Source organism: Kogia breviceps, chromosome 11 (genome assembly GCF_026419965.1).
Source record: "Kogia breviceps isolate mKogBre1 chromosome 11, mKogBre1 haplotype 1, whole genome shotgun sequence".
Classification (NCBI taxonomy): domain Eukaryota; kingdom Metazoa; phylum Chordata; class Mammalia; order Artiodactyla; family Physeteridae; genus Kogia; species Kogia breviceps.
In genome coordinates this window covers 57,489,159-57,513,982 of record NC_081320.1, presented here as the reverse complement: position 1 = coordinate 57,513,982, position 24,824 = coordinate 57,489,159, and the positions used below count along the sequence as shown (strand labels likewise).

General features: G+C 38.1%; 3 protein-coding genes across 14 annotated transcripts in view; 1 reads left to right on the top strand and 2 right to left on the bottom strand.

Moving 5' to 3' along the window:
• The window catches only part of CLHC1 (clathrin heavy chain linker domain containing 1), a 31,586-nt gene extending 24,789 nt beyond the window's left edge, over positions 1 to 6,797 (bottom strand). The window contains exons 1-2 of the mRNA XM_059078946.2: positions 6,606 to 6,797; positions 2,495 to 2,682 (exon numbers count right to left, since the gene is read on the bottom strand). Coding sequence (XP_058934929.1) covers positions 2,495 to 2,682; positions 6,606 to 6,782 — 365 coding nt within the window. The 5' untranslated portion in view covers positions 6,783 to 6,797. The remainder of the gene's footprint in view (positions 1 to 2,494; positions 2,683 to 6,605) is intronic.
• Positions 1 to 15,206, top strand: part of RPS27A (ribosomal protein S27a) — a 394,104-nt gene extending 378,898 nt beyond the window's left edge. For 2 of the 3 annotated variants that reach the window (XM_067007590.1, XM_067007589.1), the window contains exons 2-6: positions 12,726 to 12,791; positions 13,274 to 13,328; positions 13,740 to 13,825; positions 14,499 to 14,630; positions 15,017 to 15,206. In XM_067007590.1, the coding sequence (XP_066863691.1) occupies positions 12,744 to 12,791; positions 13,274 to 13,328; positions 13,740 to 13,825; positions 14,499 to 14,630; positions 15,017 to 15,166 (471 nt within the window). In that variant the 5' untranslated portion in view covers positions 12,726 to 12,743 and the 3' untranslated portion in view covers positions 15,167 to 15,206. Of the gene's footprint in view, positions 1 to 12,570; positions 12,630 to 12,725; positions 12,792 to 13,273; positions 13,329 to 13,739; positions 13,826 to 14,498; positions 14,631 to 15,016 lie in introns of those variants that run through there. The other variant, XM_059078959.2, reaches the window with a different exon arrangement.
• Positions 15,207 to 16,383: 1,177 nt separating this feature from the next.
• Positions 16,384 to 24,824, bottom strand: part of MTIF2 (mitochondrial translational initiation factor 2) — a 41,045-nt gene continuing 32,604 nt past the window's right edge. For all 10 annotated transcript variants that reach the window (XM_067007581.1, XM_067007580.1, XM_067007584.1 and 7 more), the window contains 7 exons: positions 23,959 to 24,083; positions 22,446 to 22,650; positions 21,837 to 22,089; positions 21,046 to 21,186; positions 19,024 to 19,188; positions 17,163 to 17,303; positions 16,384 to 16,596 (listed from right to left, as the gene is read on the bottom strand). In XM_067007581.1, coding sequence (XP_066863682.1) covers positions 16,424 to 16,596; positions 17,163 to 17,303; positions 19,024 to 19,188; positions 21,046 to 21,186; positions 21,837 to 22,089; positions 22,446 to 22,650; positions 23,959 to 24,083 — 1,203 coding nt within the window. In that variant the 3' untranslated portion in view covers positions 16,384 to 16,423. The remainder of the gene's footprint in view (positions 16,597 to 17,162; positions 17,304 to 19,023; positions 19,189 to 21,045; positions 21,187 to 21,836; positions 22,090 to 22,445; positions 22,651 to 23,958; positions 24,084 to 24,824) is intronic.

Genomic DNA, 24,824 nt, shown 5'->3' with positions numbered 1-24,824 from the left:
AGGATTGTGCTTCCTCTAGAAGCTCTAGGGGAGCATCCATTCCTTGCCTCCTCCAGCTTCTGAGGGCTGCCGGCCTTCTATGGCTGCATCACTTCAATCGCTGCCCCCGAGGTCATGCTGCTTTTCTCAACCCTTGTGTCTGTGTCAATGCTCCCTCTACCTCTCTCTGTATAAGGACACTTTTGATGGTATTTCGGACCCACCTGGATAATCCAAGATCCTTAATGTAATCATATTTGCAAAGACCCTTTTTCCAAATAAAGTAACATTTCCAGGATTAGGACCTATTTCTTTGGGGACCATTATTCAGCCTACTCTATTAATTTTGATTCTAGAGCTAGAGGAATGATAGCATTTTGAGATAAAACTGAGTTCATCCAGAAATGGAGGTTTTAAAGACCAAGAAGTAAATAAAAACTTCTTTTAAGCATTATTTGAAATTTACTTCCTAGTTTATCACCAATATTTTGGCCCAGGGAGGAAATAATAGATTAAAATCAGTTAGCTACATAAATGTTACAGGATTTTTGGCAAATTAAAAACAAGTTTGTCAGTAGATAACCGCTACCCAAGTCTGATTACTATATAGAGTTCTTGGTAACTACAGATGGCTCAGAGTAGCAGCTTGCAGTATTTATGAAAGAGGGACTGTGGAAATAAAATATCCTTGGCTTTCATCCAAATAGTTATGCTTTAGGAAGAAAGACGTGTTAAAAGTAAACAGACTTTCGAAAAAATTGAAAGCAGGGACTCAAACAGATACTTGTACACGAATGTTCGTGGTGGCACAAGTCACAATAGCCAAAGGTGGAAAAAACTCAAGTACCCATCGACTGATAAGTAGATGAAATATGGTACATACAAACAATGGAATATTATTCAGCCATAAAAAGGAATTAAGTTCCAATACATGCTACAACTTGGATGAGAAGGTATCCAGTCATTGCTCCTATCCACAGCTACTTTTATGATCTCTTTATCTTTCACAATTTCACTACAGTAAATCTAGTTGAGTATTTCTTATTACTTACAATGGGATTCTTTGGTCTTCCAGAATCTGTGAATTGATATCTTTCACCAGTTCTAGAAAATTCTCAGCCATGTTCTCTTCAAATATTGTCTCTGTCTCATATTCTCTTCTCTTTGAGTTGTGATTAGACATAATAATATAACTTTCTCACTCTGTCCTCCATGTTTTTTTTATAATAGCTTTATGGAAATATAGTTTGTATACCTTAAAATTCACCCTTGTAAAGTATACAATTCAGTGAATTTTAGCATATTCAAAGAGTTGTGCAAATACTACCATTTCTAGTTCCAGAACATTTCATCACCCCCCAAATAAGCCCTGGATCTGTTAGCAGTCTGCTAAGCAGAAAGCAATTTTCCATGCAGTCCTCAAAGGTGGAACAGTTTACCTCTTGTTCACTCTTCAAGGGTGTAGCCCTTCATCATCCCAGCTTTATATGGGGAGGATTTCCCAGTAGACTACACCCCTTGGGCAGATAGATCCTGGGCTCTATCTTTTGTACCCCTGTGCCACAGACTAAAAACTAAAGCTTATGGTCACTAGTTTTTGTTTTGTTTTGTTTTTGAGGTATGCGGGCCTCTCACTGTTGTGGCCTCTCCCGTTGCGGAGCACAGGCTCCGGATGTGCAGGCTCAGCAGCCATGGCTCACAGGCCCAGCTGCTCCACGGCATGTGGGATCTTCCTGGATCGGGGCACGAACCCGTGTCCCCTGCGTCGGCAGGCGGACTCTCAACCACTGTGCCACCAGGGAAGCCCTGGTCACTAGTTTTAATAAATGTTTTCAGGGTCAAAGAAGCTTTAGTGCTTCTCTATCTTTTGTCTTCTGTTATGATTTTGCCCTAATGTTTCTGTCACTACCCTGTCAGCTTCCTGTTACTTTTGGAAAAAAAATTTTTTACCATCTTATGTAGCATATTGCCCCAATAGGAAGATCTATCCCAACATCTAGCAAGTCACATTACCAGAAGTGGAGGTCAAATTTTACATAATTTTCCAGGTTGACTTGAAATTATCTATAAGAATAATTTACCCATCAATTACCAAATGGAACACTGAAAATCTGAGACTACTTAAAAAGAGTGAGCATTTTATCCTCTCCCAGTAGGTTATTTACCTTTGTGCATCAGAGCATTAAGTGCTCTATTTCAGACGGTAATCATGAAATTGTACTATTAAACCTTCCTGCAAGAAATCACCTGGAGCAATTATCTGTATCCCTCATTTTATGAAACTGCAATGTGCCTCCAATTATCCTAAGAGATATTATAAAATTCTCAAACAGAATTAGTATTATTTGTCAAGTAAAAACATAGTAATTTCAATAGGAAGGGTAACATAAAAACATGGCTTTAAAATAAAATTGAAGTTGAAAAAGACTAAGAACCACTGGTTATAGTTACAATGGCTAGTTAATATAACCGAGTAACAATTATCACCTTTCGGGCTACTTACTAATATACTTACTTTGCTTGAAGTTGAGTTATTCTTTTCCTATGATATACCAATGCTGTGGGCTCTCCTGCCAAAACTTTAAGTTTTCCATGAAGATAAAATGCAGTTCTTTGGCTTTTCTTTATTGTCTCAATAAAGGCATCGTATTCTTTTTTGATTGAAGTAAGAATGGATTTGTATGCAGTAACATACTCTATTACCTAAAATATGATTTTTCTAGAAGACTATAGATCAAAAGACTTGCAAATATAGATTACAGATTTTTTTAATGGAACATGATAGGCAATTAGAAATCTAAAATTTTACAAATTTGAGCTTGCATTCATATGCAAACACCACTGGCTATTAAAGACAGTTAATTGTTACTGAATATATGCTCTTTGTGAATCATTATAATCCTGTGAGCTTAAATATGAGAGAGAAAAAAAAAACATGTTTTTTGCTCTACTAGGAATTAACACATACATTATAAGAGGTCAGATAAAACCAATACCAGATCTAATTATCCCAATTCTGGATCTCTTAAATACTATTACATATCGTCCCTCATTACCTCCAAGTCTATCTAGTCTCTGACTTCATTCAGACCTTAAAATCCTGGACTCCCTTCACTTCCCTGTTTTTCTAACCCATCTGCTCCTACTAGCTGATCAATACTCTCAATTCCAAACTGCACTTCTAATCCCAAGATGTCAAGTGCAACTGGAGAAAACCCTTCATACCTTACATTCATGGTTTACAATGGTGTTTAAGCACATAATATCTCTGGAACGATAATGGAAGAGAATAGAAACCTACAGAGAAGGAAACCTACATAATATCTTTGGATTGATAATAGAAGAAAATAGAAACCTACAGAGAAGGAAAGGGAAGTAGGGTCTAAGATGAGAAGGACCAGACTTTCCACTGTATATTCTTCTTATTGGTTCTTTTACTTTCTTTTTTTTTTATCCTGGTTAATCTTGTGTAGGCATTACCCATACAAAAAAAAACAATAATAACTAAGGAGCACTTTAAAGAAGTTAAAAAACAAAAAAAGTTTAAAATAATTTATGGTTGCCAAATTCTGCTCACAAGGATTTCAGAAGGTGTCGAGGCTTATAAAGAATAGATGTGATCAATCCACAGTTTTCTCCAAAAGATACAATTACACTTTCTACCCTTACTACATCTCTAGTCTCTGGTATATCACACTGTTGGCTAGAAAATACCTAGAAAAAATTATCCAGGAAGACATCTGGTCTATCAAGAAATGGTATAAGGAGGGGAGTTCCCTGGTGGTCTAGTGGTTAGGATTTGACGCTTTCACTGCCGTGGTCTGGGTTCAATCCCTGGTAGAGGAACTGAGATCCTGCAAGCCATGCAGCCAAAAAAAAAAAAAAAAAAAAAGTGGTATAAGGAGATAATTGATCAATGCCAAGCACCAGGAAAGGATATCTGAATGGGAGATACTGGTCATCTTTTTGACATGACCATACTACCTATCCACCCAAAGGACTGCCACCCAGCAACTTTCAATAAAATAGAGGTCATTAATCTGTGGTCTTCCAAATTAAATACCCCACAGTTCCTGGCCACTCTCCACTCCACAACTGTCTATGATGTCCTGCAACAATTCAAGACAACTCAAATATGTTAATGGATAGAAAACAGACTTGTAGTAACATCATGATCAGCTCCCATATGGGTTTGCTAGAAGAAACAGACTTCAGAACAACCATAGGAATCTTTAAGAATGCACAGAAAATGCATTAAAGTAAAGGAGGAAAACTTATATGCCAGAGGTAGAACAGATTTGCTTGGTCCACAAAATATTTTAAAATTTAGGAAATTTCACCCAAAACCCAAATTTTCAGCTTCTCTTGAAAACTGAAAAATCTACCAACGTGGAACCACCATTCCTTAATGGCAGTAATCAGCTGGAGCTTTAGATTGGATTGGTTTTTCATTTTACCACAGTCCCCATGATTCCTTACTCTGTTAAAGGCAGTCCACTTAACTCTTTTATATGACCTTCCTGGCCTCTAGGGATTCAAGTTTCAGACTCTGGTATTAAGGTTTCCATTAACCACCCCCCCCCCAAAAAAAAAACAGAGCCATCCTTACCAGGTACAAGGATCTGAAGGAGAAGAGGAATGGTATCCATTCCACCTCAACACCTACACACGAATATACACTATTTGTACAACACGCTACCAGGATGCAAAAGGCCAGTCACTTTCTGGAGTCCAATTACCTCCATAATTCACCCATATCTGTTGAAGCTCACTCTTTCTAGTTTTTGTTTTCTTTGCTTACTAAGTCCTTTGCTTACTAAGTCCTTGGCTCTCCCTGCAACGTACCCTCAACTCTTGTTACACAGCCTCAGGTCCTCCTTGCTTTGATTTAGGCATGGTTCTCTAGGCCAAATCCTCTATCTTTGATTTTAAACAGAATTTGGTATTTGTTCTCTGGTTCTAAGTACTCAGAGATGCAAGCTGACACTTTCATCTTTTGCCCAATCAGATCCTTCCAAGAGAGAAGGAAGATTAGAGACGGCAGGCATTAATAGTTTATTAACAATCAAATGTTTGGGAATAACATGAAAATGGAAAGGCAGATTATCTTATTGAGAAGCTAGAATAAAAGTTTCTCTAAGTACCAAATGATTTTTATTTCAGATCCCCTCTCAGTCCTAAAGAATAGGATACTTCACAACGTACAAATGTACAATTTATAACTGTACAATGTACAAACAGTCCAAATGGAAATCCTAGGGGGTAGGGAGAAAAGGACTAAAGATACAGAAATTATCTTTTATTTAATCCCATGTCTTTTCTCTAAGAATTAAATTTACCAAAGCTCCTCCAAAATGACTTCACTATAACTATACTAATTTAAAGCAGAGAGCTCTTCATGTAAGAAAACTTCTGACAAGTGTTAGCATTTGGACACGCAAAGATAAGTATGTTACAATTATGGTAACTTTCCTTTGCTGATTTCACACAAGTAGAGTCTCAGCATGATTCTTGATATTTATAAAACCTATTCAATACACCACCTCACTACCTTTAAACATTCACCTAATATATTTCTTAATGACTAAAACACCAAAACAATTTCATTGATCATAACAACTTATAAAATGAAGCTAACCTGCCAGTGTACCAGTTCCAAAAGACAGATTTTCCAGATGACTTAAAAGGAAGAAAAGATTCTTTTTTTCCGTTTTATACTTTTATGGATATGAATCAATTTTCTTAATTCCACTTGTAGGCATATATCACTACTTTGTGTTCACTTTTCCTTAGAGTGAGGCACTATATTTTTATTTAGAGGAGAAATAAGACTCTGTGTGTAATGTTTAAAATTTAAACAAAACACTGAGTTCCTATTTTGCCTATGGCTGTTTTACTCAGAGACCAATAGTTTACAGAAGTCTTCACATAAGTAATTTCTTCTAGGTAAGGAGGAAAGAGTGCTGACTTCACTGATTTTACTGTCAGGGCATCTTACGTGGGTAAAAAAAAAAAAGTGAGATAAAAAAATGAGGATCGGTGGCCATATTGCAATTGTTTTTAAGGAAAAGCAGGTATTTTAAAACCTTGAAAAGCAAAATCAAATGTTACATAAAGCCGCAGTATTTTCTGACCTCCATATTTCCAACATTCAGTGCAGTTAAACCTCTTGTTTACCATGCCTATCTAGACCTCTAATCTACAAGGAGTCTCAATTTAATATGCTAGATCAAATCTAAACGAAGACTTTAATTATACCACAAACCAACCCAAAACGACAAAGGACTGCCAGGTTCATGCTTACAGCCCAATTCCTAACAAATCAGATAATGATTTGAGATGGAAGGTCAAAATGATATTAGAGGGCACAGCTAGGTTGTTATTCAAAAACTGATAGCCTGCACTTAAGCTACAATAACTGAAACACTCATTAACTGTCTAGTAATATAAATCCAGCATTGCATTTTCCCCATTCATCCCTTTCTGACAAATTGGATGAACTTCTCAAAACTGACAAATGGAATGTAGTCAAACAAGCAGTGATGTTACTAAGGCAGGAATATTAGTTGTCAAGATAGACCATTTCTACTACATAAAAACTCTGTTGTCTTAAAGCATTATGATACCTTATCAAAAACGTTTCGGTATATGATGTAATATTCATCAGCAGGTCCTTCCTCATTACAGCCCACTCTTTCAGTTTCTGTAATTATGTATCTCTGCATTCCTTCCAAAAATTCCTTGTCACTTCTACTAATGATAGGAGGGAGAACTGCATGTTTATTTATTTCTTGGACGGACATACGTCACAGTCTGCACACCTGTTCACCAGAGTAAAGTCTTGACTTGCTTTTGCAACAAAGCCAAAACTTTGATAAGCCTGAAAGAAAAAGACCATCAATTAATCTAAAGCTTAAAATAAATTAAGTCAAATATTGATCTAAATAAAACGTCTATTTGTTTCAGAAAAAAAAAGTCTCATGGATCTCTGAAATAAATATTTCAACCTATGAATTAAAAGGTCTGATCATTCTACTACCATGTGCTATACTATACCTCTGGGATAGAATACCAGTCAATAAAGAACTCATTTATTACTAAACAAGTATATGTATCATATGATTGAATGGTTTCTTTAACCCAACACTTTCTAACAGAAGGTTTATTAGCATTTTCTTTATGTTTCATGTGGGAAAACTAGATTGGAGGCCTCCTGATGAAGCAAACAAGGTCAAATATTTCTCTACGCATGTACCTACCTGGCCCAGTCACAGTTATCCAACACACAACATATAACACATATATATATAACACATATAACACAACATATAACATATAACAACACACAGCTATAAATAATTCATGAATTTATTTTTATGATGAATTTTATTATAATTCTTATTTTTACTATGAACATACTAACTGAAAAGTAAGAAGTCAGGACTTCTGCTAAAATCTGTACATCAGTGATGTCAAAGATAACAAACAGTACCTTTCTGAGTGAGGTTTTCAAGCAGCTATATTTCACTGCTCTGTTAGTAAAGAATCATTACCCTACTAGAGTTGGATACAAAAGTTGGCTCCTGAGATCTATTCACATCAACATTAAACAGAACCCATGATTTGCTTAAAAACGTGTGACAAGTTAGAACATTTTAACTCCCCTCATTCCCATCACAGAAGTTTATACTCAATGGTATAAAATTTGGAAAATATAAACCAAATTTGGAAAATTAATGAAAAACCAAAAATCATCCAGAATCCCACCACCAAAAAATAATGACTACTTAATATGGTGTATTTCCTTCTAATGCTTATAATTATAAAAACTAGGATCACACGCTATATACTCAGTTTTGTATCCTATTATTTTCACTTAATATTAAAAGGAGTTTTCCATGTTGTTAAAATTATAGTTTTCAAAAACATGACTTCTAATGATTGCATAGTACTTCATGGTATGATACACAATAACTTACTTAACCATTCCCCACCTGTCAGATATTTTCACTACTATAAATAATGCTGTGATGAATAAATGCCTAAGTCAATTTCACCGTGTTTTGGCAATATAACTGATACCTAGTTATCTAAAATAACATATATGACCAATAAACACTGCCCATAGGCCATATATTGGAGGAAGGAGACACCAAAATAATTTCAAAGTTTAAAAGACCTAATTTATCTTTATATTGATGAACTGGATAATGAGAAAACAATTTATAAGTGAACATAAAGTAGTTCCAACAAAGCAATAATCCATAAATGGATCAACAGTTTTCCCAAATAAGAAATCAATTTCTTTATTCATTCATTCAACCAATATTTACTGAGTGTCTATTAAGTGCCAGGCATTGTTTTATAGCTAGAGATTCAGCATTCCCCATTATCCTTCCCCACTCATATGCACTCCAGTGCATAATACAGTTATGAATAAGATAAAGTCCCTGGCTCCTTGGAGCTTACAATCTATTAAGGGAGACAAACTATAAATAATGTAATTTCCAGGAATTCCCTGGGGGTCCAGTGGTTAGGGCTCAGCGCTTTCATTGCCGTGGACCCAGTTCAATCCCAGGTCGGGGAACTAAGATTTTGCAAGCCGAGCAGTGCAGATGGAAAAAAAAAAAAAATGTAATTTCAGATAGTAAAAGATAAAAGTCAAAGGAGGAAGGAATGGGTTTGATCACTGGGGAATGGGTGGTCACATCTGAACACCAGTGGCTTCCTATTACCCTTAGGATAAAATCCAAGTTCCTTTCCTTAGTCTATGAATGCCCTATAGGAACCAGGGACTTTTTCTCTGACCAAATCTAGTCTTTTCATGCCCCTGTCCGCCTCATAACCCCCATCCACTCCTATAAACTTGCTCTTTTACCTGAGGGTCTTGCGTAATTCTCTCCCCATCCCTGCATTCCCTTCCCGCATCCTCATCACTTTCCTCCTCCATAAGATACACACAGTACTTCCACTCTCATTTACTTGGCTTCGATTTATTTTTCAGATCTCAGCCTATACAGCTCCAGGAAAGCTGCCCTGGATTCCCTTAAATTTGATCAAGTGCCACTGCTATGTTCTCCCACGTAACATGCACTTCCTCTATCATGATATTATCACTCAGAATTCTGGTTATATTCTCTATCTCTCAGTAGGCTCTAAATTTGATAAGATCAGGAATGAAAATGTTCTCATTCCCCATCTTCCTTCCCCACCCATATGCATTCCAGTGCATAATACAGTTTCTAGCAGAGCACATGCACCACCCACCCACCCCCAAAAAAGAAAGTTGATTATTAATCAGTAAACATTGAGCAATAACCTGGTCTGCTCAGAAGACATGACTTGTGCCCTCAAATAAGAACACAGCTAAAGTGATTGTTCCTCAGCATCTACAAAATGCCACTGAGTTACACAGACCAACTCAGATTACCTTACACTCACTCATTCAAATTAGACACTTAGGGATACAGAGGAAACAAGTCACAAGGGTTCCCAGACAAGTACTGATTCTAGTTAAATGAACCTCTGCCACAGAGCAGAGAAGGCAGTGTGACCAGTGGGCACAACGGGCTACAAAAGTCCAGAGGGGCACCTCACTAGTCTGTGGGAGAGGGCAGGGAAATACTAGGGAAAACATCTCATGAAACAACATCCAGGACAATGCTTAATCTGTGCTGTATTTATTTATTCAATAAATATTGGGGGGGCACCTACTGCGTGTCTGCCACTATTCTAGGCACTAGAGATATAGTACTAAACAAAACAAAGTCCCTAACTTCCCAGAGGTTACATTCAAGTAATGAGACAGAAGACACACAAGTAAATAACAGTATAACAGATGGGGGTAAGTTGTACGGGGAAAAATAAAACAAGGAAAGGGGTATAGAGAGTAAGAAAGGTGGGAGGATGCCATTTTACATAAGGCATTAAATCAGGAAAGAGAATAGCCCTCACTGATAAGCTGACATTTCAGAAACCTGAAAAAAGCAGGTAATGTAGATTCCTGGGAGGAGAGTGGTTGAGGCAGAGAGATGCAAGTCCAAAGGCCTCAAGGCAGGATAGCATATCTGCCAGCAAGAAGACCAGGAAGACTAGAAGAGAATGAGAAAAGGAGAGAAGAAAGATGAGGTCAGAGAGGTAGCTGCCAGATCATGTAGAATATAGGGCCTTGAAGGTAGGAGGACTCCCGGCCCATGGGGCACCTTTGTGCAGGTTAGAAAAAGATGCTCCTTTCTCTGGGCAGACTTGGCAAGAGGAGCAATGGGCTGAATTGTGGCCTCCAGTCATTCCAGTGTGGGAGTGACAGCCTTACCTATAGGAACTTAGGCTCAACTCAGAGAGAGATGAAAGCCATTGGAGAGCTGTGGGAAGAAGAACGACAGCTGACTTCCATTTTCAAAGAATTGCTCTTGCTGCTCTGTGAAGATAAGAGTCAAAGCCAGAAGAACTACTGGGAGGCTACGACAATAGTCCAGACAAAAGATAACGGTGGCTTGAGTCAGAGTGGTAGCAGAGATGGTGAGAAGTGTTCTGCATATACATTCAAAGTAAAACCAAGATTTGCTGAGGGATTCGACGTGCGTATGAGAGAACAGTCAAGGATGACCATAAAGTTTTTGGCCTCAGCGACTGAAAAGATGGAATTGCCATTTATGAGATGGGAATACCAATTTCATAAGATCAGGAGTTTGGGCCTCCCTATTAGACATGTTGAAGTTCAGGTGAGTCTGAGTAAGAAAATAAGTTTATAAGTTATATGCATGTAAATGACAGTTAAGTTATGAGACAGAATGGAAAATGATCTGGGAAATGTAAACAAAGCAGAGGTCCAAGGACTGGGCATTGGGGGCACTCCAAAGTTTAGAGGTCTGGTAGATACGGAGGAAGCAACAAAACACCCTGGAAAAGAGCATCCAGGGAGATGGAAGAAGAGAGATGGAAGTCAGGTGAAGAGAGATGGAAGTCAGGTGAAGAGAGATGGAAGTCAGGTGAAGAAAGTGTTTCAAAGAAGAAAGAAATGATCAACTGTGTCAAATGCTGCTGACAGGTCAAATAAGATTAAATGATGGCCATTGAATTTAGCAACACGGAGGTGACTAGTAACTACAAGAGCTATTCCACTGGAATGGTGGAGACAGAAGCCTGATAGGAGTGGGTTCAGTCAATGGAAGGAAAAGAATTAGAGACAATGAGTATAGACAACTCTTTCGAGGAGTTTTTTTGTAAAGGTGGAGATTAGCCGGCAGAATATGGTATGAGTGCGTTCCACAGAGAAGAAATGGATTCTTCACAAGTGCCAAAGCATGAAAGAGCTTGTAAGGAACTTCAATTAGCTCAATGATAAGTGAGTAATGGGTTTGGCAGACAAGGCTGTAAGGAAGGCAGAGGCTGACTATCACACTAAGGAATTCGGATTTTATCTTGAAGGTGAAGTAGCATTAATGACATAATCATTTTTACTTTTTATAATATATTGGAGGCAAAAGTGAGGGTGGGTTAGAAAAAGACTGGGGACAGAGAAAATTAAGGAGCCTGAATTTGGGGATGGAGATGCAGGCAGAGAGGAGGTCACAGAGAGATAAAGAGAGAAGACATTAGGAAGGTGCACGCACAGGATTCTGTGGTTGCGCCGCGGCCTAAGGCCAGGGGAAGGGAGTTAACTCGCCTGCCTTGCCAGGACAGCCCCCTACCCATACTCCAAAAACTTCCTCTTAGGACTTTCACCACAACTCCCAACTCCAAACTTGGAAATTCTACAATAAATAAGCCTTTCCGCGGGTTTCCTTCCCATGTGGCCTCATTTGAAAACTCCTGAGATTTTCAACACATTAAACCGTTTCACACTGCATAGTGACATATAAGACAGAACCTTCCTTAAACCAGGAGAACCTCCGGGGTTGAAAGCGGGGAGGGACTACAGGGCGAGACAAGGACGGACAAGAGGTTTTGAGGGTACCACCTATTTTTCAGCTTGCCTGGAGTTGGCCACAGGTGTGCCCTTCCCTTGAAGGCCCAGGGGAGCGTCTGGTGGTAGATCATGGATCATCCGCCCCTCACTGGGTGATGACACTTTCGGTCCCCCACTCTTCCCCAGCCTCTTAACCTTCCCTCCGTCACTTCCGACCCGTTTCCACCTTCCCCGAAACCATTACTGCGCTTCATCCTCGCTCCCTCACCTTAACCCCTCCTCCAAACCCCGACGCCAGGGGTAGGTGTTAGTAACTAGGGAGCCCGGGGCTGTGGAACTGCATCTTGGGACGAGTAGTCCTAAAGAAAAGAAAGCAGCGGGAAACTACAATTCCCAGAAGACACTTCCATTTCCTCCGTTTTCCTCATGAGGCCCCCTCAACCCCACCCCCCCTTTAAAGATCCTCTTAGCCACGTCAACTACGGTGGAAAATTCTTTTAAAGACATTTTAAAGTTGCTTAAATCTGCTATTTCAAGAGCGTTCTGAAAGTTAAAGTGAGAAATAAGCCAGGCTACCGGGAGGAGAAATGAGGTCACGACCTGGCCTGGCACGTGGCTGGACAGCCGCTGAGACAGCGCTCAGGCATTTGGCGTGGCCGCCTAGGAGGCGGGGCCTCCGCGGGGGCCCCGGGAAAGCCCGTAGGCCTGCGCGATATCCTTCTTTTCGGATCCGCCATCTGCGGTGAGTATGTGCTCTTGGCTGTTCTCCGGCCCGCGGCCTGACATCGCGCCTCCTCTGTCCCCAACCTCACACGTTTCCTCCTTTCTCTCATCCTCAGGTGGCACCGCCGCCAATATGCAGATTTTCGTGAAGACTCTGACGGGGAAGACTATCACTCTTGAGGTACGGGCCAGGCGGTGGGAGAAGCCGCGGCCTGAAGGAGGGGGTGGTCTGAGGCGGGTTTCGGCATGCACGCTGTTTTCCGGCTTAGAATACGTTTCCGAGCTTGGGTTCTAAAATTTGGCCGTAAAGGGAGGATTGTTTTGCTGGGCTGGGAATTAGGGTAGGTTTCCGATGCCTAAAGTCCGGGTCTGTCGCCTCTGGTGGTTCCCGCCAGGTAGCCGCTGCCGGGGTCGCGAGGTGGGAGGGTGGCGCTCCCCGCAGGTGGGCGCGAGGACGTGTGGCCCGGCCGCCGCCGCCCGGGGCTGAGGGAGGGAGCGAGCGTGCGCGCCGGGGAGCCTGTCTCCAGCTGCGTGAGCCAGCGGCTCTACTAGGTAGGCTTCAGCCCCCACCGGCTCGGCTCCCGGATGACCTTCCAACTGAATGGAGCGATTATTCTAGTTCCTGATTGTGTTACCTATACGTTTGCACTTCAAAACGCCTAGGTCGAACCCTCGGATACAATAGAAAACGTAAAGGCCAAGATCCAGGACAAGGAAGGCAAGTTAATATTTTCTGATTCAGAAAAACTAATCTGTAGAGGCTCTGTCAGGTGCTAGACATACCTGCCCTTTGTGGGGTGGGAAGAGGTCAGATTGACAAAAATGCTTTTGGAATAACACAGTAGACAGATGTTTATCAACGTGGAGCCAAGCTGTAGTACCTTTCACATGTGTGATTTTGGACGTGCTAGTTAATTTACACATGTATGCTCATCTGTAAAGTGGTTGACATGTATTAGGATTAAATGAGATAACCGTTTAAACATTTACAATTATACTTTCCCTGTAGTAATAACTCACTGATGGATGTTAGTACCATTTATTTGATTCAGGATTATAAATCTTGAGCAGATAATGCTGATATGCTTGTTTTGCAGTCTCTTAATTTGTTCAACTTGTTTCCCATTAGGAATTCCTCCTGACCAGCAAAGACTGATCTTTGCTGGCAAGCAACTGGAAGATGGACGTACTTTGTCTGACTACAACATTCAAAAGGTCTGTTTGGAGGAAAGCAGCCCTTTAAGTATAATTTATTTTTTTATTTTTGCCTGCGTTGGGTCTTTGTTATTGCACGAGGGCTTCCCATTGTGGTGGCTTCTTTTGTTGCGGAGCACGGGCTCTAGGCACACAGGCTTCAGTAGTTGTGGCTTGCGGGCTCTAGAGCACAGGCTCAGTAGTTTTGGCTATGGGCTTAGTTGCTCCGCGGCGTGTGGGATCTTCCTGGACCAGGGCTTGAACCTGTGTCCCCTGCATTGGCAGGCAGATACTTAACCACTGCGCCAGCAGGGAAGTCCCTTAAGTATGAATGTTTGTATCTTAATTTGGAAATTTTGACTAATACTCAAAAAGTGGGGAGAATAGCATTAGATTAGCAGTAGATTCCCAGGTGATTTCTGCACCAACATTTGAGAAGTGCTGCTATAGTCTTCTACATTTTGGATTTTGCGTATTGCATCCCATGGTATAATTTAATATGTTCCTTGGGTTATGAATTAAGAGTTTATATAGGAATCAGATAACTCTTTTCTTCTAAGACTCCCCTATCTGTTGGTGTACTTCCTGTCATATCCAGTTAGAATGTTCATGATGCTGGTTGTCCATTCTCCACGGAGCACTAGCATTAATTTAACCATTTTTAAAAGCTGTTTTGTTCTCTGTTCAATAACAGGAGTCCACTCTTCATCTTGTGTTGAGACTTCGTGGTGGTGCTAAGAAAAGGAAGAAGAAGTCTTACACCACTCCCAAGAAGAACAAGCATAAGAGAAAGAAGGTTAAGCTGGCTGTCCTGAAATACTATAAGGTGAGCCAAATTATTAAATATAATAATTTATCTCTGGTTTCAAACTCTTTAATATACAAGTTTGGGGTTTTTTCCTGTTTGGTATTTGAGTAAGCTCTATATAATGGGGTTTACCTCTAGCTACTTTATTCCAAACTAAGTTTCAGATTTTGAGGTCAGATCTGGGTTCAGGTCTTTACTCTGTCCACCTCTTACAAGGCTGGGCTTTAAAAACTCTGAACTTTTTTGTTGTAGTAATTATTGGTGAGAATTTGGGGTGCTTCGGTTTATAAGTACTAAGAAATATCACTGTTGTGTGAGTAAAAGGTTAAATATTTTGAGTCATTTAAGCTAGACTTCACAGTATGTTGTAAGATTATATTAACAGCAAGTTTTATGCTTTTTAGGTGGATGAGAATGGCAAAATCAGTCGCCTTCGTCGGGAGTGCCCTTCAGATGAATGTGGTGCTGGAGTTTTTATGGCCAGCCACTTTGACAGACATTATTGTGGCAAATGTTGTCTGACCTATTGTTTCAACAAACCAGAAGACAAGTGATTGTATATTGGTTAATAAAAGACATGAACTAACGTATAAATGTTGAGTTTTATTCCAGTGATTTTAAAAGTGGGTTTTAAGCATCAAATTAATCGCACTATTTTCTTAGGTAACCTGTACTTGGCAGAATTATGTTGTATTTGATACCAGCTGTCTAGATACAGGCCAGTTTCTTTGTACCTCAGCAGCACTGACATTTTTGACTAATAATTCTTGGTTGTAGAGACTTTCCTGTGTATCATAGGGTGATGAACAGCATCCCTGGTCTATACCCACTTGCTGCCAGTAGCACACTACCCCTCTCTCCACAACCAAAAGTATCCAGACATTGCCAAGTGACCCCTGGGAGTGGGAGAGGAACCTCCCCCACCCCTAGATTGAGAAACATTGGTTTGTGTGAATTGGTATTATAACCTTGCCTAAAAAGAAGCTACAATGTATTGACACTTCTTTCCTACAAAGGAAGTTTAAAGGTGGCAGAGCTGTCTTAAGAAGTTACCAGTTAAAAATTTCATCTGAGGGCTTCCCTGGTGGCTCAGTGGTTGAGAGTCTGCCTGCTGATGCAGGGGACCACGGGTTCGTGCCCCGGTCCGGGAGGATCCTGCGTGCCGTGAGGTAGCTGGGCCCATAAGCCATGGCCACTGAGCCTAAGCGTCTGGAGCCTGTGCTAAACGGGAGAGGCCTGTGAACCGCAAAAAAAAAATTCATCTGCATATGGCTGATTCACTTTGTTTTACAATAGAAACTAACACAGTATTGTGAAGCAATTATACTCCAATAAAGATCTATTTTTAAAAAATTCACCCAAAGTCCTTTAATGTTGAGTGTGAACTCCTCTTTGGAATTTAAGTTCTGAGGTTTGCTCATTGGTACTGCTGACACTGAAAAATAATGGTTTCACAGTATTTGACTGGTACCATATTTTATCTATGGAGCACAGTTCAGGGAGGCCTGCTTCTTGATATCAATGAACTAAAGTAAGCACTTGAAGTTTATTAAACTGATTATTAGATTCACTGATAAACCAATAATTAACAATTCCCTTTAGCTATATTCTTTCCCTATTCCAGGATTTCTAGTTGGACACGTCCTTAAATAAGGTTTCCTAATTCTATAGCATTTTGACAGTTACACCTGTTAATGTTTGGTAGAACTTTCTGACCAGTAGTGAGTGGTGAATTATTACCTTTAGTAAGACAAAACTAGTTGCTCTGTAATAAAGCAAAACATTTAATCATTTACATCTTTAACATAATTTTAAAATCCTGGATCCCAAGAAGTCTTCGCTAGAACTTCTTTTTCTTCATAACAGACAATATCATCTCCCACTTTAAATTCTATCTTTTCTTCATCCAAACTAAGACCACAATCCATTCCAGTTTTGATGACTGAAATATCATCTTTATGGTGTTTCAGTGAGATTAATGAGCCTTAAAAAAAAAAAAAACACGGTTCATATAACGCAACAAATAAGTACCCAACAAGTGCAGTTGTAGTCTGGTGTTAAAATTACACTGAAATTCTTACAGATTTTACAGTCCTGTCATGTTAAAAGATGGGACGAAATACCAGGGAAACCAAAGAAAAATGAAGTTTGCTATAAACAAGATGTGATTTGTAGCGAAAAGTACTGTCTCCCTTTTCAACGGTTAACACTTTACAGGGGATGGGGGTTATACTCGGACTTGAGAATGAGTTACAACAGGATGAAGATGATGCAGGCACAAGGTTGTTAAGAAAGGATGAAAATATAATGTGGATCCAAGTGTAGGAGAGACATGGCTGGAAAGCTAGTTTGGGGCCAATTTTTAGAAGCTTAGAAAGTCAGATATGGGGACTAACAATCCTGGGGGAGTCATTAGGACTGGAGGCCAGATACGAGTTAGCAAGAAGTGGCCTGAAGTAGGATTATGGGAGTGAAAGATTTCAGTTACCCAGGATCATCAGGTTTTGGTGACTGAATATGATATTATAGAAACAGTTTTATGTTGCTTACCCTTCCAAATAACATGTCCATTACGTATTAATTTAAATTTTTTTTGCTTTTCTAACTGTCCCTTTTGGACTCTGCAGCCGGCCACAGGAACTTTTTTCTTCCCTTCTGTTATAGAGAAGGTAGCTAGTATAGAAGCCTCACCTTTAGGAAGAAGAGAATGTTAAGTATACAGAAAACAAAAATTCTGAGAAATACATAATTTCTGACATTCGGCAGAGTAACAGTTAAAGGTGTGAGAAAAATTACAAACTCGTGCAAGGAAGTCCTAATTTTCTCTGACTCAACCAACTTTATTTTCCTGCCCAATAAAAACATGAAAATCCTTGGGTATTCTTGGAAAAGAAAATCAACAAAACTACATGTGCTTACCAAAAGAATGAAAAAAAAATGAAATGTTCACTTTTTTGGATGCATAAAATGCAATAGAAGATGGTATCAGTTGATAAGATTAGTATAATTCCTTTCTGCTCCATGAAAACCTAATTTTCAGTTGTCTCTCAATATATTTTCTTGAATGGACCATCCGTTGTTGCCTGATTTATTTTTAATCTCACCATGGGTAATTTATATAGACTTAAGAGTACTAATTCTGTAAGTCAGTTTAATTTTGTTTTACTGACTGAAATTTAAAACATTCCAATAATGACACGGTATCACACTATAATGTACCAGTTTTCTAGGGTTAGTGTTATTTGGTGCTCACTTACTCCTGGAAACCCTCATATGACTCAGTTTTCCAAATTGCTCTTAGCACAAGAACATACAAATCTCTGTGTGATCATGTTTAGTAGGTCAGAAAAGCCTAAAATAAATCTGTACTGTGGACCAAAAATGCAAATACTGAGTCTCATCATGAGGAAACAGACATCCAAATTAAAGTACATTCAACAAAATCACTGGCCTATATACACTTCAAAAATGTCAAGGTCAAAAAAGACTGAAGAACCTAATCTGTGATCCTGGACTGAGGGAAAAATATATATTTATAAAGTATATTATATAGGGACAATGAACAAAACTGGAACATGGACTGTGACTTAGATAAGAGTATTAATGTTCAATTTCCTGAGTTTGATACATGTTCTGCAGTTCTATATGAGAACATCCTTGTGTTTAGGAAATGCAAATATTTAGGGGCAAATGAACACAATATCTCAAATTTACTATCAAATGGCCCAGAAAAAAAAAAGTGTGTGTGTGTGAAAGGGGAGGACTAAAGCAAATGGGGCAAAATGTAAACACAACTGGTGAACTGGGAGGTAGTTGCTTATACTTTTCCGGTAATTTTTTTGGAAATATAAAACTATCATCAAAATTAAAAGTTAACCAAAAATATCTGGATGTGGGGAGGAAAAAGAACAGATAAACTGATTCGGTCCATCTGAAATAAATTTAGCTGTTAAACTGGCCAAGCGATATGTTAGAAAAAAATATTTTTAAATGTTTAATATTTTAATGTAAAGTAAATTTTCTTCTCATGGTGGATTTCTCTGCCAGCTGCTGGACAAAATCAATGGCTCCTTCCACAACACTGTTAATAATGTTTATGCCTCCCATCCCAGTCTACTCTGTATTACAATAAGTGGTTTATGTCTAAATAGAGGGCAAGTTCTTACTGCCTTATTTGCCTTTGCATCCTCACAGCCAAAAGCACAACACCTTGCAGAGGGCAGGTGTTTATAATTCATACGAAGTTACACTGAACCTTTATCTATAGTAGTCATTTTTTTCTAGAACACAGGATATGTGTTGGAACAGTGAACATATTTAAACAGCAAAATACATTGCCCTTAAACTTTGCTTTCAAGTGTTATTTACAGCAGGTTAGATACGAATGTTTAAACATTCAGTGAACACTCACCTATTGTGTGCTCTTCCACAATGCAGGGCAATCTACTGCTCAGTTGCTCCTGCAAATCTTCAATAAGACGGTAAATGATTTTGTGAAGTTTAATTTCTACTCCTTTTTTTGCAGCCAACTGCTGAATAACATTGCCTGCATTCACATTGAAGCCGTATATAACACCTGGCAAGCATAAATACAATAAAGTAGCACAAATATTGCATTAAACAGTTTGTCTTTAAAGCAAAAACTCAAATCTAAATTTTTTGCTTCTATTTAATTAAAAGTGAGCAGGAGAGGTAAATTCTATAATTTTTTCTCATGAAAACTAGTTAATTTTTTAATTAATGAAAAGATTTTATAAATTCTATTATGGCTTATTAAACAAGGAAGATTTCTTTATGATTTTTAAATCCAATCATTTAAGAAACATTATTTTTTTTAATTTATTTATTTATTTAATTTTTGCGGTACGCGGGCCTCTCACTGTTGTGGCCTCTCCCGTTGCGGAGCACAGGCTCCGGACGCGCAGGCTCAGCAGCCATGGCTCACGGGCCTAGCCGCTCCGCGGCATGTGGGATCTTCCCGGACTGGGGCACAAACCCGTGTTCCCTGCATTAGCAGGCGGCCTCTCAACCACTGCGCCACAAGGGAAGCCCCAAGAAACATTATTTTAAATGAACATAATGTGCAAGGCAATATACTAAACGAAGCTTTCATACCAGAGAAATAAGAAAAAAATGATTAGAACTGAAATATTACATCATTTTAATAACAATTCCATTATTAATTATAATCTTATAGTCTACAACTTTTGTTGTTTGCTCTTAGGTATCCAGCTGGCCAAAAGATGTTCAATAAATACAGATGACCCTTGAGCAACACAGGTGGTTAGGGGCACCAATCTTCTGTGTAGTTGAAAATCCGAGCATAATTTATGATTGGCCCTTCATATAAATGCGGTTCCTCCACATCCGAGGAGTTAACCAACCTTGGATCTTGTAGTACTGTAATATTTACTATTGAAAACATCCACGTATAAGTGGACCCGCAGTTCAAACCCGTGTTGTTCAAGTGTCAACTGTAGTTACTTAATTGGTCAAGTTCAAGAGTTATTTAAGAAATGAAAGAAGTTCCATGGAACTGACCATTTTACCACAGAACAAATAATGTATTTAACTGCAAATACCTTGGGGGTGTAAAAAAAAATTTATGCAAATGTTTTAATCAGGAGAAAAAGAGAACCACCTTGAAAGTCTTATTATCATTAAGCAATCATTCAATGCATCATACTATCTACATTTATAGAAAAGTCAGTGCCCATAAAATACTTTGAAATAACCAACATTATTGAAAACATCTTTTCAGTAGTAGAGGTAACATCTAATTCTAATCAAGTTAGGTCATGAGGTACCCCCTTCCTAAATGATTCATTAATCACTCAGTAACACTGGTGCTTTGCCTAGATGTTAAACCTAGTTAAAGCAACAGTTATGCAGTCATGAGTCCCCTTTCTGCGTATTGTAAGTTTGACTCATAAACAGTCCCCTTGTCTTCAAGGCATATAAAGCTAAAAAGAGCTTTTGATTTAAGAAAACTATAATTTGTAAAATTATAAGTAAACAAAAATAGGCAACCAAAAGTAAAAGATGAAGGAAAGTACTGAGTAGGATGATTGCAGATTAAGGAACATTCAAAAAGTCTAAATGAAAGAGAGAGAGAGAGAACCAAGCCTGGGTTTGGTGGGGAACTGGAAGGGGTGACGAGGCAGTAATGGTACATTCAAGAAATACTACTGGGGCTTGAAATAGTTCCCCAAAGTTTCAGTACAACAATGACAGCCACAGTGGAGTTGTGGCTGCAATACTGCACATCCTGTTTGCCCTCAACCACTAGCTGAGACTGAACTGCAACAGGAAGGTGGATACCGATAGGGGTAAAATGTCAGGTGTGACTGTCCCAGCAACAAAAGACAGAAGCAAATGGTTCAGAGTATGCTCTAGGGAACACAGTTAAACAAACAGGAAATGGAATCCTCACCGTGAAATGTTTCAGCAAGGTTAACATCATTTTCACTAATATCACCCACACCAAAATGTACTAACTCTAGTTCACACTCATGTGAAGCATCATAGGTATCCATAATGTTCAAAATGGCCTCAACGGAACCGTCAACATCACCTAAATGCAGCAAAAGTTTAAAATTATTGGTGTTAGGAGTTATAAATTAACAGACACAAAAATGATAATAATCTACTTAAAGCAATAATAGGAATAGCATTTACCACAAAATCCACTTTTATTTAGGTTTAGCATTATAAATATCTACTTAACTGAATAAAGTATAAAGAACCAAATGTATATTTACAAGAAAATCCACTAGATAAATGTTTGCTAAGGAAATCTCCCCCAGTGAGGGGGTGGGCAAAAAGGGTGAAGAGGGTCAAAAGGTACAAACTTCCAGTTATAAAATAAATATGTCATGGGAATATAATATGCAGCATGGTGACTATAGTTAATAACACTGCATTGCATATTTGAAAGTTACTAAGAGAGCAGATATTAAACGTGCTCATCACAAGAAAAAAAAATTTTATAACTAAAGATGGTGACAGATGTTAACTAGACTTATTATGGTGATTTCACCATATATGCAAATACTGAATTATTATGAAACTAATATAATGTTACATGTCAAGTATATCTCAATTTTTAAAAATTCCCCCCCAAAATACTGAAATCATTTTGGCTTAAATTTAATGGCCCAAATTAATTGTGAGAATGACGAAATACTTAAAATGAATTGTAAAGTAAAATCTTTTAAAAGTCACCTTTAATAATTATTGGAAGTACATTTGAATCTCCTCCTGCTTTTTCTTTTGGCTTTAAGGGTTGCTGCTGTTTTTTTATTTTGTACTTTATAAATGACCTCTCCTTCCAGTGCAAAGTGCCATACTTCTCGCGGGCTTTCCGATGTGCTTCTTGGTGTTCCTTTCGCTTTTCTTCTATTAATTCCAGATCCTCTTTATTTTTCTCCTGTTCTTGCTCATACTTCCTCCAGTGAACAACTTCACGTGCCCTTGCCTTTATAGGGGTTAAAAAAAAAAGGGAATTATTTAACTAAATAGAAACCAGTAACTGCTGTTTTCTTCCTCCACTATGAAATTAGCCTAGCTCATATATGAAACCACTAATTTTAAAGTTTTAAGAAACTTACAAAACTTTAATATGGAGGCTTTGTGTAAATTTGAAATTATTTAAAAATCTTATCTCAAATTTTAAAAGCAACATTTTACAGCCAAACTATAAAATGACATCACTGGCCCCTTCACAGCCCATTATAGTACTGAATTATTTATTACTTATTTGGTATAACATTATAGATTGATATTTTAAATCATTGTATCATATCTACTGTATAGGAATTAAGCTTGATATACCTCAGATTCTACTTCAAGAATTTCATCTCCTGCAGAAGGGAGGACTCTCCAGCCTATAATTCCCACTGGCATGCTGGGACAGGCCTCATTGATTGCTTTGTCATTTTCATCAAACATTAAGCGTACTTTTGCCCAACTCTTTCCAGCAACCAGAATGCAGCCTTTTCTCAGAGTTCCTCTTTGAATTATAGCTGTAGTAACAGGACTAATATGAAAATAAAAGTATATATTCTTAATGCCATAATCAGAATGTAATGGCACTTTCTCAGTAAAGATATCTTTATGAGATTAAAAAAATATATAATTTGAACACACAGGGTTAATTCCACCACCTCTCAACTTCTCAAACGGTTTTTCATACTATAAAGACATTTCTTCAAAATTACAACTTAAATGTCCATCAATGGAAGAATGGATAAAGAACATGCAGTATATATATATATATAATGGAGTATTATAAAACCTTAAAAAAAAAGAAAATCCTGTCACATGCTAGAATACGGATGAACCTCCTGGATGAACATACACTAAATGAAATACGCCAGTCAAAAAGGACAATATTATATGATTCCACTCATATGAAGTATCTAAAGTAGTCAAAATCATGGAAACAACTACTGAAAGATAGTTGCCAAAGGCTGTGGGGAGGAGGGTGGGGAAATTAGTGCTTCAAGGGTATAGAGTTTGTTTTGCAAGATGAAAAAGTTCTAGAGATCTGTTGCACAACAATATGAATATACTTAATCCTACTGAACTGTACGTTTCAAAATGGTTAAGATGGTAAATTTAATATTATGCTCTTTTTACCACAGTTTAAAAAAAAAAAGAACAAAAAACATTTCTTGTAAGGTTATGGTAGTGAAGGGTGCAGAGAGCTAAGTGTTCTGACAGAATCCTAATCTCCTTTCTATAACTAATTTGTTAAGCAGTGAAAAGATCTCTTTTGCTAATAGTGAGGGAAATTAAAGAAGAGAACACTATTCCAACAATCTTACTATATGTTAATGGGTAAGGACACAAAGAATTTAGAAACCCTAAAATGCAATAATTGCTATTTTATTCCAAGTTATGTTAGTCTATAAGGCTTTAGCAATTCAGTTAAGTCAGTGGGGGAAAAAAAAATCAAGCAAAATGAACTACTAAGTCACCTAAATATGACTACTAGATGTATACACATATTTGCTATGATCTACTGATAACTTCATGTTTGTGTTCTATGTGCCAGTGCAATAAAATACTTTTTATTTTTTTTAATTTTTTTTTTTTTTTGGCTGCACTGCAGCGGCATGCAGAACTTCCCCAACCAGGGATCGAACCCATGCCCCCTGCAGTGGAAGCGTGGAGTCTTAACCACTGGACTGCCAGGGAAATCCATATTTTTTCAAACAAATGCTTTGAAAATATTGTTCAGGGACTAACAATAATGTGCAATAAAAATAAGATACTGTATATAATCAAGTCACAAAAACAATGGAATAAAATTATTAGAAAACAAGCATTTTAACAGACCTACCCTCTTCCTTTGTCTGTGAAAGATTCTATTACTGTTCCTTCAACTGGACCAGTAGGGTCTGCTTTCAATTCTAACATTTCTGCAAGAGCAATTGTTGCCTCTGCCAAAGCCATCATGTTATCGCCCTTTAATAACAAAAAAAAACCTGTTAAAATACATTGATAAATAATCTCTGTATATGTAAATACCAGGATCAGAAAGCCAAATAATCCTCGACAGTTACACTTTTCTCTTTAAGCATTACAAACATGAATTACACAATGCTACGAGACTAGATATCAATTACAGGAAAAAAATCTGTAAAAAATACAGACACATGGAGGCTAAACAATACACTACTTAATAACCAAGAGATCACTGAAGAAATCAAAGAGGAAATCAAAAAATACCTACAAACAAATGACAATGAAAACACAATGACCCCAAATCTATGGGATACAGCAAAAGCAGTTCTAAGAGGGAAGTTTATAGCAATAAAATCCTACCTCAAGACACAAGAAACATCTCAAATAAATAACCTAACCTTACACCTAAAGCAACTAGAGAAAGAAGAACAAAAAAACCCCAAAGTTAGCAGAAGGAAAGAAATCATAAAGATCAGAAATAAATGAAAAAGAAATGAAGGAAACAATAGCAAAGATCAATAAAACTAAAAGCTGGTTCTTTGAGAAGATAAACAAAATTGATAAACCATTAGCCAGACTCATCAAGAAAAAAAGGGAGGAGACTCAAATCAACAGAATTAGAAATGAAAAAGGAGAAGTAACAACTGACTGCAGAAATACAAAGGATCATGAGAGATTACTATAAGCAACTATATGCCAATAAAATGGACAACCTGGAAGAAATGGACAAATTCTTATAAA